Source organism: Spinacia oleracea, chromosome 6 (assembly GCF_020520425.1).
Source record: "Spinacia oleracea cultivar Varoflay chromosome 6, BTI_SOV_V1, whole genome shotgun sequence".
In the NCBI taxonomy this organism is placed as follows: Eukaryota; Viridiplantae; Streptophyta; class Magnoliopsida; order Caryophyllales; family Amaranthaceae; genus Spinacia; species Spinacia oleracea.
Window position 1 is genome coordinate 120,308,859 of NC_079492.1, and position 13,072 is coordinate 120,321,930.

The window sequence follows — 13,072 nt, forward strand, 5'->3', positions numbered from 1 at the left end:
GATGAATGTGCGCAGGAATATTTCTTCAAAAAAACTTGTTAGCGAGGTGCAATGAACTGATATAAGAAGTAGGGGCACTCTAGGAGATAGCTTTGTGTTGTTGGTAGCTTGAAGAAGAAGATAGTTTATTAGAGTAGAAGCTCTATAAATAAGGAAAGTTAGAAAGAGGGAAAGTATGTTGAATTGTGGAAAGTGAGTAGTAAGTGTAGATTGGTAGAGTGCCATTCCTCTTGAAAGATTAGCGAGGCTGTAATTGGTGATTATCATCTTGGTTAACATTAATTCAGTCATGTCTTTACTTGTTCTTCACCAATCATCCTTCTTCCACCTTTAATCTCTCTTTTATGTCCATAGTCTTATTGTTTTGGGCTGTGATCTATGCTAATTCATAGCATGATGATGCAAATTGAGGGAAATGGAAAGACTGTTTTTAAACCCAACCGGCAGAGTGATCTATTCTGGATTCTTGAAGTTTTTTTTACACTAGAGACAAATACTCCGATACAATGGTCTGACTTGACATTGGGTTTTGGATCTCAAAAGATCAAGTTGTCAGTGGCCCTGGTGTGCTGTGGGGTTAGAGGCTTTGTGGGATCAAGTAGTTTACCTTGCATAGCTGTATTCCTTTGTTGCTATTGAGTGGGAGATTTCTTTTTTTATTAGTAATGATTGGCGTGCTATTGTTTTTTCATTTTTGTCTCCTGAGGATTCTTTATTCACTTGTATCTGTTTCAATTTCTATCATTGACAAGTTTCTATGTTAGAAGAAAGAATGGGAAAAGAGATGCTCATTTTCTTTGATTCTATTAGAAAAATATAACCACCAAATTCAGGGAGTAATACCATATAAGGCAGTCAAAGTGAAAGACTTAGTCTTGTGCTACATGGGCCATCCAATTTCAGTTTCAATGATTAAAAAAAAATTAGGCTGAGTTGCTTAGAGTGTGCATTAAGCAATAAGGTGCTTGAAACAAGATTCACTTGCAATTCCTTTAGATTTCCTACTTGAAATGCACTTGAAGAACAACTATATTTATTTATGGACTTTATGGTATTCATTTATTATGAAACATGTGTATCTGAACCTGCTAAAACTCTTATTAGCCAACACATATATTTTCGTTTCTTACTCAAAATCTTCATTATGGAGAGAAGAAAAAGAAAAGGGTCTGAAAGTTATGGTATTTATCTAAAACCAGCTCAATTTTTTATTTTTTTATTTTTAAAAGAAACCAAATGAGTAGATTTCACTAAATACAGCTGCTGAAGTCAGTTTCTAGCTACGAAACACTTGTTGACAGCATCGCCCCCACCCCTCTCTCCCCCCAAGGTTAAATCCACTTTCCGTGAGCCTCTGTTATTGATTTCTGATGGAATTTGGATTTATTTTTCCATGTTGAATAACTTTGAAGGGAATAAAGATTTTCAAAAAAATGTTAGCCAACTAGCTTTAATTCTAATAGGATGGGGTCCATTACATGGACCAAACTGTCATCCCCATGTGGATTTACATTCGTTTTTACTCTATCTGTGTAGATCATCTTTGGCCTTCCTTGACTTCTTATAATGTCTTCATTATTCCAACTCTCTATTCCACAAATTAGTACCTCTTGATGCTGGTGTTTGATATAGCCAAACAATCGCAGTCCGGATCCTACTTCTTCAATTTGTCCTTCGTGATTGCCACTTCGATCCTAATCCGGATCAATACAACGTGGATCCATCTCTTCTTGTGTTACCAAACTCCACCTCGGCACTAACATCTTTGCACATTTATCTTCCAAACATGAGCTTTCCTGAAAGGCGACATTCCGACTCGTATGGAATGCTGGACCAACAACAGTTCTATATTAGAAACTAGAATGACAAGAAATCAATTAAATTTTGGTAAATTCTAGTTAGAAACTGCGAGGAAGTGGGTTTACTGCATAATAACTATTGGAGGTGGTTACTTTAAAATCCAGTTGAGGTCATCATTTGAAAAAAAACCATATTTTAATGAAAGATTCTGATGACTTACTCTTTTGGTTATTTACAGAAAACACATGTGATGAGTTAACAGATATTAGTATTTAATTAAGTGGATATTGTGTCGGATGTATGGAAGTTGAAATATCTTTTGTTAAACTGCTTATCTCACAAGTAACCAGTAACAGTAAGATGTGCCGCACTCTACAATCAATACGATTCTACAAATTTTCAAACATGTGTTTAGGCCAAGGATTTAGATGCCGGTCGAAATAAAATGGTATGGTAGGTTTTCTTCAGACTTTATTTTGATCCATGTGCCTACATGTTTTATTGTTGACATGATCGTGTATCGACCAGTCTATGTACTGCTGTGTTCATTTTTCTGATTGTTTTAGTTGGTTAATTTTGATCATTATTAAGTTTTTAATTGTCGTTTTTTATTTTTACTTGATTTGCACTGACCATAACGATGTGATGCCTGAAGTTTTTGTTTCATTATCTGTATTGGAGATACCCAGACAAACTTACACAATGTTTCATTTTATGTTGAATAGTTGGAGGATATAAATGCAAGCTTATATCTGGTTAAATGTGATGCCATTTTGAATAGAGCAAGTCATAAACAAGGAGACAAACAGACAAAAATGACTAAATTCTGCGGCGGCATCTGTCTCTTCCTCATTTTGATGTGTGTTATTTGGGCTCCAATGCTGGTAAGAAGCTTGTTAAAATATGGCTTTTGAGTTTGCATGATTTGATTATTAAATTGAAGTGAATTACCTGTTTACTATGATGTTCTGTTTTCTTCATCTTCTGTAAGTTTATGGAAATTAAAACCTATGTTACTTGGACTTGAGTACCCATGCCGAACACGGGTATGTTTCCAAGTGTCCGACTTGTCATGAAAAAAAGTCATGATTTTGGCCCAAAATAAAGTGCAAACTGCAAAGTGTACATACTCATATCCGGACGTCGAGGATCTGACACGGGTACTTGATATAAAATAGATTAAAACAAATAACCAATTACTCCCCTTTTCTAGAATTGTTTGTTCCCGTCCTGCACTAAAGTCTCTAGTATTAAGATGTGAATATTTCTTTATCTATAATAGCTCCTAGGTTGGCTTCTTTCTTTCAGTTGCATTTATGGAGGTTACATCTGTTATATGAGAAACAAAAAAATAAAAATAAAAATCTATCTTCATTAATAGTGTCTAGAATTTTTTGTGATGGGAAATGCCTCTTTACTTTCCCTTGGTCAACTGACAAATGTATATGTAAAAGGAGAACGGTGGATTACTCAGTACAGTAATGACCTTTGCCGACTCTCCCTCCCTAAGTTATAGCTTTCTTCCTTACATTTTACCCCCTTTTCCTCCCAGTATAAAATAAAAACTAACTGAGACAATTTCGTCTGTTAAAATCAAAGCAAAAAGGCTTTGAAGTAATTTGTATTGATTTAAAATTAAATATCCGATGGCGATAATGGAACTCTTTCTACACGGTTTTTAAACTTTAAATGAAGAAAATATATTTATAATCATCAAGTGACAACATTGACAGCAAACTTTTAAATCTCTTTGATTAAAAAATCATTTTCGACAAGTACTTTTAAATTAGAGTTTAAAAGTAAAGAAAAAACTAGTAAACTAAATGAAATCAGTCAAAAAGTAGTTGAAACTGATTTAAAAGAGAAAAAAGGGAACCAGTTTGGGACTATGTTACATGGACTCTTCATTTCACCTCAAGTACCCGTGTCGGATCCTCGACACTCGGACATGGGTATGACACTATATTTTGGGCCAAAATCATGAAACTTTTCACAAAATAGCGGAGTTGGGAACTTGGACACGTACCCGTGTTGAACACGATTACCCAAACCGAGTAACGTAGATTTGGGAAGTTGCAAAATCATGAAAATGCCATTAATGACACAGTGAGATCACTGAGATGTTCAGCGTCCATGTATGAAGATCTAAGAACCCAAATATTATATAATCTGTACATGTATACGTATGTATGGCTGAGTTTTGGGGCTTTGATGCATTATTTTCCTTGCAGATGTACAGCAGTGGCAATCCCACAAACATCGCAAATCCCGTTAACGACGTCACTGTTCAAGTTGATATTAAGTCAAATGGTGGTAGGTTGACCCTATATCAAACAACCCTCTGCGAAAAGGTGAAGTGGGAAGATGTCAAGAATAAGGGTGATCTTGATCCTCACGGTTTCTTGACCGCTTATGATGCGAATGACATTCAATTAATATGTTGCCAAGCTGATGCTAGTACCCTTTGGCTGGTCCCGAAAGTAGTTCAAAAGAGATTTACGGAGTCTCTGAATGCAGGCCCGTATATGGATATAATTTTTTCTTGGGTACTCACCAGGGATAGACCTAAAGGAAAAGAGGTTGTGAAATATGAAAGACATGTTGACAATGTGTCCGATCTTCCTAAAAGATCAGAGGTACAGGCTGTTTTCAGTGGTTCTATGAATAGTTTCCGAGTGAAGAACATCTTTCCAAGATTCTTCCGAGTTACAGGTTCTGGTGATGTGAGGCCATTTGATCCAGAGGTACGTTATGCTCAACTTTATGCTTTCCGCATTTTTCTTGGCTTCTGTTTTTTGTAAACCATTAGCAATGGTGTTGTTGGTCATTACAGAAGTGGTCATAATGCTACTTAGTGGTTTGTCTATTCATCCTATGCATTTACTAGTTAACTCTGCATATAACTTTGAAATATTAAAAAAGTGTGCTTAGTGTGGTATTACTGATTCACTTAACCTCCCTTCACCCCAGCCCTAGACCATCACATTGTGAGACACACTTGGAACTAGATAAATGTAATCTTGAGTTCCAGCTGACTTTGGAGTGTGGAATAGAATGTAGAGTTCTAAATTCTAATTAACGATAAGCCATTATGAGTACTCCTTCCATCCCTTAAGGATATTTCCTCTTTTGCTTTATTCCTTAAGGACGCGCTTAATTCCACACACTCTCAAAACCATATTCTCTCTCATCATATCCTTGGTATGTGTATACAGCTGAGGCTAGCAGAGTCGAGGGGAGTAGGTTGAATTAAGCAAGTGATATAGAGGCCTAATCTAATTTTAGTGCTTTACAAAGGGAAAATTTATAGAACTTGAATAACCGGAATACATTGTGCTTGAGTTTGTTGATCAGAATGTAGCCCCGAGTGGAAGCACTTGATCTGGACATAATGTCAGAGAATACTACATAATTTCAACCGTGAGTAAACAATTGTCATTAGCTGAATGAAAGTACTAATAATGGAAAAAAAATTAATAGAAGTAAAACAATAGAACAAAGCAAAAGATTGCAGTATTGATCCATAGAAGGTTTGGCACACAAACAAAATCCCAAGATATGTAACATACCACTTAACCTACTGTCAACACAAATCATACTTAGCTGATAATCTTTGATCCGTTTCCCTCTCCAAATATTGATTGATGCGTGGTGGATGCAAGGATCAGGTGGGAACTAGTCAATATACCTAGTTTGGCAGATACCAGTTAAAGCCAAAAACAGAACTGGGGGGGGGGGGGGAAGGGGGTTACTCTTGGTGCAAGATAAAATGACAACAGTTCCTTTGTATATCTTTACCTTCAACATAGATCCTTGCCTTCCTTGGCACAAAGCTTATGGAGGATGATAGGGAATGTATCCAGACAACTTAATTAAAATAAGCTTAAACATCGGTAACAGGATTATAAATTTAATAATTTTTAAAATATAAGGTTTTTGTGCATGTTTTACTGAAATTGAACAAATTATTTATTGTTATTTAAGATTAGTGACGACTCTATTTTATGATATTATTAGGTCATCAAAATTCAGATTGCAAAAGTGGATTTTTAATTTTTTTTTTTTTTTAACCTTAGGACATGAAAATTGCAACATTCCTCATCATTATGTTGTCTAAATTCCTTTGTGTTTCAGTTAGATGCAGTTGATGCAGATTTTGTCATCAATCATCAGAATCCTGAGTGGTGGTCATTTTATGATGTCAATCCACTAAATGTCTCTAGGTGTGAGGGTCTGACTGGACCTACAGCAATTGTGGTCTCAGAAGAAACACCACGTAAGTATGATCAAAACTCGCATTGAGATCTTGGGAATTAGTTAATGTTTTCCGTCTTCTAATGCTTCAGTGTTTATGATGTCTTCTAATGCTTGAAATTTTAATAATTAGAGGGCCTTCTCGGAGATACTTTAAGCAAGTTCAGCATCTGGGGTCTCTATATTACATTTGTGCTTGCTGTTGGACGGTTTATCAGGCTACAATGCTCTGATCTTAGAATGAGAATCCCATATGAGAACCTGCCTTCCTGTGACAGGTATTTCTACCTCAGCTTTCCGTTATTTTTCTTTTGTTAGTTTGTATTACTGCTTGCTCAATATAAAATACCTTAAGAAGACTAGAGGTTGGGTGTATGCATAGCAGAATATACTTCCGTGTCAATAATTTGAGAATTCAGAGATTGGGGTTTGGGTTGATCACCGATACAAGTACCAGAGATCCAACTGTTAACGGGTCAAGTTGTTTAAGCTTTAGAAAGTATAACTTTTTTGTTCTGCTTTAGTTCCATGTCCTAAGTGGCGAGAACAACATATTGTTTCAAACTTTCAGTCCATTGTAAAAAAAACGAGATTGGGAGATCAATGTGAATGGTTCAATTTGGTGTCTGCAAGTGGTTCCAAAGCAGGTAAAAGGTACAATTACAGAGACGCTGAATATCAAAACATCAGGTAGTCAAAAGGGAAAGGAATTTAATACCGAGCCATCCGTTTCTCAAAGCAAGTTGATACTGAACCCTTCTAAGCCCTACTTTGGAGGTTTATACAATTTGGACCATAATATCCGTTTGAAAAACAATCCGCACTTTGGCTGAGAAGCTGGATATATACCTTTGTATTTATTATTGTTTTAAATTATCGACCTCTCCTCACTCGATCTTTTCCCAGAAAACCTCAAACAAGTCAAGTGAAATTCAGTGAAGTGTTCTCATGTTTTCTACGAATTATAGATAATTGGGATAAATTCAAATACATTTTGGCAAATTTAGAACGTTTCCCCCTGGTTCACATATGTAATTGTCAAATCAACAGAAGAGATTGTAGTTTGCATCATGCATGCTTTTCTATAATTTTTGTGGTGTAAGTATTGATTCATCACAAAGTTTCCAAAATAGGTGGTCTAGCACCTAGTTGAAGAAATAGTACTTGGAACTAGAGAGTTTTATTTTCGTTTAAGAGAAATATTCACAAGTGCCATATTAGAAATGAGAGAATATTCTTGAAAGAATATGACTTTAGTTGATTGAATTGAAGGGTGCCGTCAGTGTATGGCCACTTGGCCAGTTTCCAGTTTCAGGGCTAGGAACTTGATCATCTTCAAGAGTCTACACACTCTACAGTTACTCTGGCACCAAGATATGGTACTACGCCACTTTAGTTATGTTCCCAAGCAGAAGGATTCCCATGTAAATCAATAAGTTTGACTCTTGGGTCAACACTTTGTACCCAAATGTCCTGGTGTATCACATCATTGAGATACTAAAGCCTAAATTTGCTTCCAGATCCCCCAGAAGATTCGTCTTTTTTTTTTCATTTGCAAATGATTTCTCACTTAATCAATGATTATGTTAATGATTATGCCACTTCTTGCTCAAGTGAAAGGGAGAGGGTAAGAAGATCTAACTATATAAGGGTCAACTTTTGTAAATATATTTTATCTGTAATTATGAGTTGTGACAACTAATTCTTGATAGATAGAGTAATATTGTTGTGAATATATGATACTGAAATCAAAAGTAACATTGTTGTGGTTGGTACAGGCTGATTGCTATCTGTGAAGACATATATGCTGCAAGAGCAGAAGGTGAACTGGGAGTGGAGGAAGTCCTTTACTGGACCTTGGTCAAAATTTATAGATCGCCACACATGTTGCTCGAATACACCAAACCTGATTAGATGTTCAAAGGTGAGAACATGTTATGCTTCTTTTAGACAAAAGAGATCAAGTCTCTGAGTGATCGTTTTCAGCTTTCCAACTCCAAACTTGCTCTTGAAAACCACTGTCATTTGCAATGTCTCAGCAATTTACTTCGATTTTTGGAAGAAATGCTCAGAACGAATTCTAGACGTGTACAATATGCGAGGCTAATAGCAGTTCTTGTCAAGAGTTTCCGAGTACTTGCTTTGATTGATGGTTTCTGGGAGAGCGGGTGTAGACACACAAGAGCTGTAACACGTAGTAGTGATTAAGAAAAAATTGTATATGTTTTTATTTATTTATTTATTTTAGGGGAAAAAGTTGATGTATATACTGTACTTGTTTCTGTAGTTGTAGAATTATTCAAGCATGTATATACTAATATACGAAGTATAAGGTTTTACAGTCATGTAAATGACTATGTTGCTTTGTTAGATACGAGTAGAAGAATCCCATTCTCATTGTGTAAGATTTAGGAACATTATACGGGTACAATCTAAACTATTCCTCCCCTATTTGTATTTTGCATAGCCTTGTTGCTTAATCGTGCCAAAAAAAATAGTTTGATAAATAAATTTTCAATTGGATCAATTTAGTTTTAACCGATTAAGGTCGATGCATTGTATACAAGAAGTGTAATAGAAAATCAATAAAATTCAAATACTCCGTAAATAGTAATAAACTGTGGTAAATTTTTATTTTTATTTTAAAAAGGTAAGAAAAGTAAATAGTGGTCAATTTTAATCAAGAAAATATACTTTAATACGGATTACTAAAAAAAAGAATTTCAATTTGACAAAATTTAGGTTAAAATAACATAACCTAAGTGTAATTACATATTTGTAAAAAGTACAAATAGTTATTTAGAAATACATATTGAAAGGACCTTAAATAACCAAAAATACGGTTAAAAAAAATGTAGCAATACCTTAACAAAACATGTTGAAATTAAGATTATCGAAGCACCAAAAAAAAGTAGAATTACAATTCACACGAAAGAGGAGGTATGCCATTTTATTTTCATCGTTAATTAGGTGAGAATAGAGAGAAACAAAGTTAAAATGTAATAATATGAAAAGTGAGGCGCCAAAAAATAAATTCGTTTAAATTGTTCACATACCTAATTTCTGTACTCATTTAATTTGCCACAATGACAACTTTTACACCAATGTCTGAGGGGTGCTAAGTTTTATGCTCATTTGGCTAATTGGCCACAATTATTCCCTAATACCTCCTCTTTTAATCACCACTACCTTATAATTATCCCCTCTCCTGAGTTTTCTCTAGTATGCCATTGCCACCAATCCAAGTATGCCTCTAAGGCCTCTAGTGTCAAGTAACATTAATATACTTATAAACATAAGAGAGGAAAGGCAAAAATATTTACAACACATCACGGCAACAACCATGTATTTCCAGATTTCGAATGTGTGAGGAAAGGTGATAGCTAATGAGACATCCAATAAGCATGCACGGAAACTAGAAAGTTATGATCTACATTTACATACCACTCTGGCCAGAATCACACAAAAGGAAGCCATCCACCCACATCACAAACGTTCAAGTCCTACGATTCCTAGATACCTAAACTTCTGTGATTACAATTGTTTGTTTTCGAGTAATGGATAAACAGGATAGCAAAAGAGCATTAGCAATGTTGCCAACTTAGTCTAAGAATTGATTGACATCTTCTTCTTACCATCAGATTCCTCCTTTTTAGCTGCAGATTTCTCAGCACGTTTCTTTCTCACCTCTAAAGGGACTGTATCTTCCAATACCTTTGGAACAGTAAAGTTGAAGTCATCCAGCTTTAAGTGTTGGTATTCTGGATGCTTCTCCATGAATGCTACTAATTCTCCCTGACATCTCACTTTTTTCCCAGTTGGTGTCAAATAATGTGCATCCAACTTAGAGTAATCTGCCCTTAGTATGAGTTCCCTTTTGAATCCTGCTGGAGTCAATGGAAGATTTGGCTTGTCAATTACCCAAGTCCTGCTTGCATCACATTCAAGGTCTGTCGGGTCATCACATGTTAAATCTGGTGTTCTGTCACAGGTAAACGGGTCGTCTGTGAACGTACTTCGCAGTTCCTCGTACTCTTCCTTTGTAGCGATTGACCTCCATTTTTGGCATTTAGCACACTGAGCAGCATACAAGTCTATGGCACCCCGCTTTGGCTACAGGGAAGAAATATATTTTAAAAAGAAAGTGATGACAATTAGTTTAGAGCAAATCAATTCTCCATTTCTGAGTAACAAAAGGGTAAGGCAAAGCCGATATTTTAAAACTAATAACAGGCAACTTAAAAGAAGCCGCAGATTGTTGGTGATTAGAATGTCCTTCAGCATCTTGTTCATTCAATATCTCAGCAACATCTTAGTAGACTATACATGAAGTCTATTCATTGATCAATGATCATACAATCAAAGAGGAAGATTCCTACCAATCATTAAGCTTCAATAAGAAGAACCGAAGAATACAACAACAGAAAAGCACTTAGAAGGATTCCAGTAATTCTTCCATCCTTTATTCTGTATTATTCTTAGACATAGAGAAAACTAAAGTGAACAATATAACAATAACAACAGAACCGATTAACATGATATGCAAACATATCTATCAAGTCTACACTCGGGGAGAATTTTCAGAAAGAATCACAGAGATTACTCTATTCACATTCAGCTTTTGAAAAATAATATATTGTATACATCATATAAGCACCACTGTACAATGTGCAAGAGAGGAGGGGGGGTTGTTAGAGCGAAATAAGCAGGAATATTCATGTAGTTAAGAATTTTGAATGAAAATGTGGCAGACTTTAGCCCCTTGACATGCCAAACTCTTGTATTAACACACTTACAGGACATCTACAGTAAAAAGACACTCGATGGAACATAGTGCATTCATATGAAGGATAGTAGATAGTGCAGGCAAAAATTCATCAAAAGAACGAACAACCAAATGGCATTGCTGCACTGCATATCCAAAGGATCGTATACATAGAGCCTTTCAAAAGAAATTATGTACATTAACATTGCAGACGCCCTATACAAAATTCTCCAATAACCAATCCCACAACCATTGCAAGGTAGTCCAATTGTAACAGCACGCCAGTGGCTATAACCTAGAACCTAGACGCTAGTTAAATCGAGTTCTTCAATTGTTCAGCAATGAAACCAATTACTGTAATAGCTAAACCTGTGAATATAATGTATCCTCTATTAAAACCATTAAATCAATGTTTAACTACAGCATTAACACCCAGAAAGCAAAAATAGAAACCTTCTAGTAGGGCTTATACTGTAATTCTCAACTGGAAGCAAACCTAAATTACAAATTCTACCCCTCTTCTTCAACAAATTCCCGATAAATTCATAAAGTTCCAAAAAAAATCTTAGGTTCAATTACAGCTTAAGATCATAGCAACATTACCCACGAATCTGAACAATTAAAAAATCCAACACCTTAATTTTGAAAAAGTAAAGCAACGAAATTTAATTAAAAGCATAAAGATGGTCAATTTCAACCAACAAACTCTAAACAGGAAAGCCCTAATACCATCAGAATAACAAACTTTCCCGAATTTAGCCCAAATTGTCAAAAAAACACTGCAATTTTAAACCTAATTTCATGCATGAATTGTGCAAAATTTGTCATGTTCAATTATCATAAAAATTATACTCGTATTAAATACACTATCTTTTCCAATTAACAAACCAAATTAAATTAGAAATAAGTAAATAAGCACAAAAAAAGATGTAGCAAATTAGGCGCTGAAAAAAATAAAATTGGGGGAAGAGATTGACATGCATACCTTCAAATCGTCTTCAATTTTCTGTTTTTTCATTTTCACAAAATTTCGAAGGATTTCTCTGTCTCTCTCTCTTCTCGGCTCTTTAATGGCGAATGGGTGTTGTGGTATAAAGTTCACTAACTCATACTGTCGATTATTACTTCTCGAAGCTGCTGCCGATTTTGAGGATAATTAATTACACTTTATCTCAGGAGTTTTATTTTATTTTTGTTTGGTTAAATTGTTTTTTACCATTTATAAAAATAAAAATTATTTTTTATCACCTAGTAAAATAAAAAATTTCTTTTACCATTTTATAATTATAAAATGGATGAAAATATTGTGTGAATTAATGGAAAGTAAGGGAAAGTGATAACTTATATGCATAAAAATCATGGGAGAAGAAAAAGAAATAAAAAATATAGTCGGTGAAATTGATCTACATAACATTTTCTTGCATTTTTTTGGGTTAAGAGGTGGTAAAAAAAACAAATTTTATTTTATTTTTTAGGTGGCAAAAGACAACTTTTATTTTTTAGGTGGTAAAAAATAATTCACAAATTCTTATTTACAAGGGGTGTATAATAAATATTGTACACCGAAGTAAAAGTTAACTCAAAATGCTTAAAAGTTAAGCTTATATAGGTAAAAGTTATCTATTTTTAAGTGATAAATTTTTTTATTTTAGTAAAACTTATTTCTTCAAAATCACTAATAATGTATAACATTAATCATTTAACCCTTTACAATGTTTATCTATCAACTTTTTTTTACTAATATAAAAGTTAATCAAAACTAGGTTAAAGTTACAAAAAAATAGGTAAAAGTTATTTTGGTGTACAATAAATTTATTGTACACCTTGTGCGCGCAAGACCTTTTGAAAATAATTTGTCAATTTTTTCAGGTGGTAAAAAAAAATTTAACCAAAAATAAATGGGTAAATAATTTGTCTTTTACTCCCTCCATATTTATTTAAGAGATACAATTGATCGGGCACGCGTATTAAGAAAAAGAATTGAATGAAATAAAGTAATAAAACAAGTGGAGTTGAGTTGATATTTTAATAAGAAAAATAAGTGGGGACCATGTCATTTTAGGGAGTGTGGGTGGGGGTGGGGTGTAGATATATTATTTAATTAGATGGTGGGGTTGATAAGTTACTAAAAATGGTAAGTGTATCTCTTAAATAAATAAGGCCGGAAAAGGCAAGTGTATCCCTTAAATAAATACAAAGGGAGTAGTTAAATTAAATAATAGTGTGTGAGGAGAAACATGTGTGGACTACTAA

General features: G+C 34.5%; 2 protein-coding genes across 2 annotated transcripts in view; one reads left to right on the plus strand and one right to left on the minus strand.

The window, feature by feature from the left end:
- LOC110797639 (piezo-type mechanosensitive ion channel homolog) overlaps nucleotides 1-8,520 on the plus strand; it is a 38,170-nt gene extending 29,650 nt beyond the window's left edge. Inside the window, exons 17-22 of the mRNA XM_022002746.2 lie at nucleotides 2,526-2,684; nucleotides 4,032-4,544; nucleotides 5,935-6,076; nucleotides 6,188-6,332; nucleotides 7,833-7,978; nucleotides 8,094-8,520. Of these exons, the coding sequence (XP_021858438.1) occupies nucleotides 2,526-2,684; nucleotides 4,032-4,544; nucleotides 5,935-6,076; nucleotides 6,188-6,332; nucleotides 7,833-7,968 (1,095 nt within the window). The 3' untranslated portion in view covers nucleotides 7,969-7,978; nucleotides 8,094-8,520. The remainder of the gene's footprint in view (nucleotides 1-2,525; nucleotides 2,685-4,031; nucleotides 4,545-5,934; nucleotides 6,077-6,187; nucleotides 6,333-7,832; nucleotides 7,979-8,093) is intronic.
- An 863-nt stretch (nucleotides 8,521-9,383) lies between these two features.
- LOC110797640 (methyl-CpG-binding domain-containing protein 4) lies at nucleotides 9,384-11,965 on the minus strand. The gene is made up of 2 exons (XM_022002747.2): nucleotides 11,805-11,965; nucleotides 9,384-10,167 (listed from the first exon to the last, which is right to left on the minus strand). Exons 1-2 carry the CDS (start codon nucleotides 11,835-11,837, stop codon nucleotides 9,661-9,663), a joined length of 540 nt encoding a protein of 179 aa, XP_021858439.1. The 5' UTR covers nucleotides 11,838-11,965; the 3' UTR covers nucleotides 9,384-9,660.
- Nucleotides 11,966-13,072: the final 1,107 nt, after the last annotated feature.

Coding starts and splice junctions, on each gene's coding strand:
- LOC110797640 (XM_022002747.2), bottom strand. CDS start 11,837: ATGAAAAAACAGAAAATTGAAGACGATTTGAAG. Junction 10,168..11,804: donor AAATTGAAGACGATTTGAAG/GTATGCATGTCA, acceptor TCTTCCCTGTAG/CCAAAGCGGGGTGCCATAGA.